General features: G+C 42.6%; 1 protein-coding gene across 1 annotated transcript in view; it reads right to left on the bottom strand.

Moving 5' to 3' along the window:
* Window positions 1–5,214, bottom strand: part of LOC116982983 (H-2 class I histocompatibility antigen, alpha chain-like) — a 59,836-nt gene extending 54,622 nt beyond the window's left edge. The window contains exons 1-2 of the mRNA XM_033036515.1: window positions 5,046–5,214; window positions 2,963–3,265 (exon numbers count right to left, since the gene is read on the bottom strand). Coding sequence (XP_032892406.1) covers window positions 2,963–3,236 — 274 coding nt within the window. The 5' untranslated portion in view covers window positions 3,237–3,265; window positions 5,046–5,214. The remainder of the gene's footprint in view (window positions 1–2,962; window positions 3,266–5,045) is intronic.
* Between the last annotated feature and the right edge of the window lie 786 nt (window positions 5,215–6,000).

Consider the following 6,000-nt stretch of genomic DNA (forward strand, 5'->3'; position numbering starts at 1 on the left):
CTCGACCCCTCTAGCTTACCTCGACAAGTTTAGAAATCCTTCAACAGGCATGAGTGAATCACTTGTAAAGTTTAAAGAATCTCGCTGGGTGCTGTGCGGATTGGTCGCAAGGGGAGAGTAAGTTCCAGTGCAAATCTGGAGGAATCCATTGGGGGAAGAGTAAATTACAGGCCGGGTGAATCCAACGTAATATGGCAGGAGGTTATTTGCACCTTAGGTGAGGCCATATGAAGAAAGCAGAAGTGCGTGATGTGTGGCGGGGAAAGGAGCGCGCAGTTTCAACAAAGCAAGCTCTTGCAAATTACAATGCGATCATTTCTGTTTTCGTAGTTGTCTTGGCTAATCAATAATTATTGTCCATGTATTAAGGTATGCTGGAAAATCTTGGAGTTTTAACTGTAGATTCCATTGTAGACGGTTTAGGGAAATATACAAGGCTGGTTGGGAAGCATAGTACTATTGGCATTTGGAAGAACATTTATTAATTACGGTCGGTCACCTTGGCTTAGTCCACGGCAGGATAGGCTGATCCAGAAAATTGAGATGGATCGGATTCAGGGTGACTTGGTCGTATGGATTCAGAACTGGCTTACTCAAACAAGAGAGAGGGTTGAGGTAGGAGAGTGTTATGTATAGGACGACAGATGGCGCAATGGGCTAAGTGTTCGGTTGGCAACCGGAAGGTAGCTGGTTCGAATCCCGCTTGGAGTGCATACTGTCGTTGTGTCCTTGGGCAAGACACTTCACCCACCTTTGCCTGTGTGTGTCCTTGGGCAAGACACTTCACCCACTTTTGCCTGTGTGTGTGGATGTAATTATGTGAAGCACTTTGGGGTCAATGCAAGTTGACTAAAAATGTGCTATATAAATAAAGAAATTTAATTTAAATTTTAATTTATTCTGGTTGGAGCTATGTGATTTCTATATGAATGACTTGGATGTAAACTTAGATGAGTTGATGCGTATGTTTGCAAACGATGCCAAAATGGGTGAAGTTGCGGACATCCAGGAAGGCTGTCAAAGGATACAGTGGGAATATATTTCAGTTGCAAAAATTAGTGGACAAATGACAGATGGAGTTTTATCCGAGGTAGCGTGAGGTGTAACACTTTGGGAGGTCGAATGTAAGGTGGACGTATACAGTAAACAGCATTGATGTACAAACGGATCGTGGCTCCGTCGACAGCTCCCTGAAAGGGCAACATAATTAGATAGAGTGGTGGAGAAGGCGGGTGGTATTGTTACCTACATTGATTGGTGAATAGAGTATAAGAGTCAATATATATAGGGTGTAGTTGTGGCCATATTTGGAGTATTGTGTGCAGTTCTAATCGCCCCATTAGAGGAATCATGTGGAAGCTTTGGTGAGGTTAGTGAAGAGATTTAGTTTAGGCCAATTGAGCGACGTAACATTGAAACAGGCCCATTCGGACCAACGTGTCAAGGCTGACCATTGATCACTTATTCATATTTGTCTATCTAAAATCCCATTTTATCATCCAAACTGTACACATTGTGGGCAATTTTACAGGGACCAATTAATCTATACATCCATCCATACGTCTTTGGGATGTGGGATGAAACCGCAGCACTGGCACGAACCCCACGTGGTCACAGGGAGATCATGTAACCTCCATACAGACGGCACCTGAGATCAGGATTGAACTCGGGTTTCCAGCGCTGTGATGCCGCACCTCCATCATCAGCTCCACAGTGCTGCCTTTAACTAGGATGCTGTCTAGATTAGAGGGTATTGGGTATAAGGAGAGGTTAGAATAGGTTTGATTGTCTTTTCCAGGCTGAAAGGATTCTGGCTGGAAGTATATAAAATTATGAGTGGCACAACTCGTCAGAGCCCTTTTTATTGGTGTAAAGGTCAACGACTAGAGGGCGTAGGTTTAGGTTGGATGGACAAAGTTTAAAGAAGAGATGCCGGGCAATTGATATTCACAGAACGTGGTTGGTGCCTGGAATGTGCTGCCAGCCGTGGTAGTGGAGAAAGATACCAAGATACAAAGTGACAATAATGCCATTTAAGAGGCTTTAATGGAATGCAAAAGGTCGACCTGAATAACGTTAGGAGGCGTATATATGGTGGACCATCAGAATAATTCTCCAGGAGTTGACATTGTCATTCTTAGACTACATAGCCATAAGCTGAGACGGGGAAGGTTTCTTGGAGATGTGCTGGTCAAGACTTTTACTAAGAGTATTGAGATCCTGGGACGGATTGCGAGGGGTGGTGGTGGAGACAGACACTGTAGTGGCGTTTAGGAGGCTGTTAGACAGGCACACGAGGAAGGATCGTGACCCAAAACGTCGCCCATTCCTTCTATCCAGAGATGCTGTCTGTCACGCTGAGTTATTCGAGCATTTTGTATCTATCTTTGGTGTAAACCAGCATCTGCAGTTGGCACATGGAATCGATGGATATGGATCATCTACAGGCAGATGAGGCATCGTGTTGTGTGCAATCATTGTCGGATGAAGGGACCTCTCCTGTGCGGCACTGTTGTATGTTTTACGTTCAGCCTCCTGTACACTAGGGGAAAAAATGCCCAGCCAACAACTTCTGTCTCTCAGAATATGTAAGTCCAATTACTCCTGATCTTACCATAGCGTGGTGTTTTGGCACGAAAATATGCTTTCATAATCAATCGATTGCCAGCGAAAATATTCGCAGTATATTTTAGGCATTAGCTTGTTTCGTTCGTGATGATCTGATGCTTCTTTTATGGTTTGACCCGGACCATAATGCATGATGGAACAGGTTGTAATAACGTTCATGAGACACACACGAGTATGGACGTTTGTCCCAACATCGCCCATTGTTATGTGGTACAACATGTCAACGGTTATACAACGGTGCTAAACGGACAATATGGTTTATTAACCACACCTTTTCCTGAGGTAATAATTGATATGTGGCCAAATTGCATTGAAAATCTATCGTTATTCTTACCTCGACTGTAGAAAGTATAACTGATATTGGTTGGATTCGGAAGAGAAATATGAGACACCTGGCAGGTATAAACTGTCCCGCTCTCCACCTCGTCTGTCTCGGTCAGATAGCTCCAAGCTTCGTACAGTCCTGCTGATGTCTGCGTTTTGTTTGGCTCAATCTTCTGTATAATATCTGACCCATTTTTGTACCAAGTAATATTCAGATCAAGAGGAAAGAACGTTGCTGTTTTACAAACGAGAATCAGAGTTACCGATGTGTTCTCCGGCAACATGTTGGTCAAGCTCAGAGGAGTTGGGGGGTCTGGAAAATAAAACGATTTTTTAAAATGTCACCAGTCCCGTAATTTTCGTGACGAATCAAATTTCATTGCAATCTCGAAAAAAATCTAAATTGAATTATATTTGTTTTCAGCCTGGTTTTATAACCAATGCACTTACAGTGATTTCAAACTGTTAAGTATTTTCCTTGTTGTGGTATTATCTAACGACTAATTTCCTTCCTTTTAAACCTCGTCGTCGTATGCGTTGATTTTACAATTGTGATATATTGTACAACACCTTACTTCGTAAATATGTCGTTTCCGCTTCTACTCGCAGCGCATGTAAATGATGCGTTCCGCTCTGTGCAGGGACATTAGGAGCCAAAGCATTAACTTGATTTTTTTTAATCGTCTTCGCGATTTTGATTATAATTTTGTGTTAATTGTACAAAATGTAATCAATAATAACAGCTCGACTATCAAAATTTTACAAATATATTCTTTCTCGTTGTTCAAATAACTAACTCGGGCAGAAGGTTTATTCAGAAGTAACTTGAGGTTAAAAAAAAAAGCTTTAATTTACAAGGTCAGAAAAATATGTGAAAACATATTGTACATCTGGACCAGAGGGAACAGCTCGCTATTTAGAGTTCCATTAAGCACAGAAGAAAGTATTGCATTACTTCGAGCACAATTATCCCAGCACCATCACATTGCCTTAAGAATTTTGGATGGTATGTAAAGGCCTCTGAGACGATATCAATGACATTCATACATGAAAATGTCACTGCCCCGTTCCATTTACAATAGCTCAAACAGTGATCAGCGTCTGCGTAAGCCGCCCAAAATGTAGGCTGGAGATTCAAGCTACACATACATTTGCACCATTTAAAAACAAACCGTTTTCAATATCTATATGATCGTAATTCTATTTCCATTGCTGCTATCGCTACAACCATAGGTGGAAAGTTAACGGAAAATATATGTCAATGTAACAATGTGTAGGAAGGAACTAGAGATGCTGGTTTAAGCCGAAGGTAGACATAAAAAGCTGTAGTAACCAGCGGGTCAGACAGCATCTCTGGATAAAATGATTAGTTGACGTTTCGGGTCGAGACCCTTCTTCAGACTAAATGTAACAACGCAGATCTTTATACCTCAATGACTGACTCGCTTCACGGCTCCTATATAATTTCAAGCAGCATCCGGGACAATCAGAAGTGTGACCAAACTTATACTACGGATTAACATGGTACCAATTGAGCAAGTGCAAAAGAAGTTCACCAGAATGTTGACTGAAATAGAGGGGCCTAGTTATAACGAGACACAGATGATGAATAAAAAACGAGACATTTGGTGAACTTGGTTTATTCTCAGTAGACCATAGGAGACAGAAGAGTAACCTTGTAAAAGGTTATTTTTTAAATATCGGGGACACACAGGCTTTTAGTTGGTGAATAGACAATAGACAGTAGGTGCAGGAGTTAGCCATTCGGCCCTTTGAGCCAGCACCGCCATTCAATGTGATCATGGCTGATCACCTCCAATCAGTACCTCGTTCCTGCCTTCTCCCCATATCCCCTGACTCTGCTATCTTTAAGAGCCATATCTTGCTCTCTCTTGAAAGCATCCAGAGGACCGGCCTCCACCACCCTCTGAGGCAGAGAATTCCACAGACTCACAACTCTCTGTGTGAAAAGGTATTTCCTCGTCTCCGTTCTAAATGGCTCACTCTTTATTCTTAAACTGTGGCCCCTGGTTCTGTTTTCCTCCAACAGTTGAAGTTGACCGATCTGGCTCACTCCTCTCCCCGAAACTCACCGTAAACTACCAGCTTTGTACCAGTCCCGTTTAAAACTTTGGAACGTGTCAAGCTGCAGAAATAGAGCCCGGCGTCCTTCACTGTCACGTCCTCCACCCGTAAGACAGCGCTTCCGCCTCTCAGGAAATACAACTGGATTCGTTTATCTGCACTTTCATCCAGGAATCTATTATCACCATCTCTCCACCAATGCACTTTGTACAACTTGTTGTCTGAGAAGATTGGATAAATGCAGTAAAGCACTGCCGAGTCACCCCGCATTAAAACAGCTTCTGGAACTTGTGTTACGGTCAACGGACCATCGCCACCAGCTGTCGGGAAACGAAAAGTCAAACAAATTAATTGAAAATTGCACGAAAGGAGAAAAAAAAATAAAGATAAAGGGTCAGCAAACGTATAAATTGATAATTAACTTTCGGTCGGACTGTCTATAACAAGAGTAAAATATACCGGCGCAGCTGACGTGAAGAACAATCAATTGCAGTAAGACACGTGTCATCATTCACGGCAAAACTGCAGAGAACAGTCGACTGAAACAAGTGTCGAATAAATAGGGAGCGAGGAATACTGCGAGTATGCGTGGGTTCAGTGGGTGTGCCGGAAAGTGAGTCTGCTCATGCTCATCTCATGCATGAGATGCATCTCTGCGCATTGACACGGATCAAAGGTCAAGTTAGTGGCCGCTCACAAATTTCCGAAAACTTCACAAAGCATTTGCTGAACGCCTACAGAAATTCAATGCAGCTAGAAATTGCTGCCATGTAATCTTTGTCATCTATTGAGCAATGTCCTCGTACTGATCGTCGCGAATGTGGTGTCCAAGGTCGACCTTTGTGAAAATACAGTGACGTTTCGCAGATGAGCCCTGCTTTGATTGCGCCAATACTTTCCATTCAACATGCCAAGATGCTATCAAGCTAAATCACCAGCAAGTAAATGGAGCCTCTCCAGATA

Source organism: Amblyraja radiata, chromosome 17 (assembly GCF_010909765.2).
Source record: "Amblyraja radiata isolate CabotCenter1 chromosome 17, sAmbRad1.1.pri, whole genome shotgun sequence".
Taxonomy (NCBI): domain Eukaryota; kingdom Metazoa; phylum Chordata; class Chondrichthyes; order Rajiformes; family Rajidae; genus Amblyraja; species Amblyraja radiata.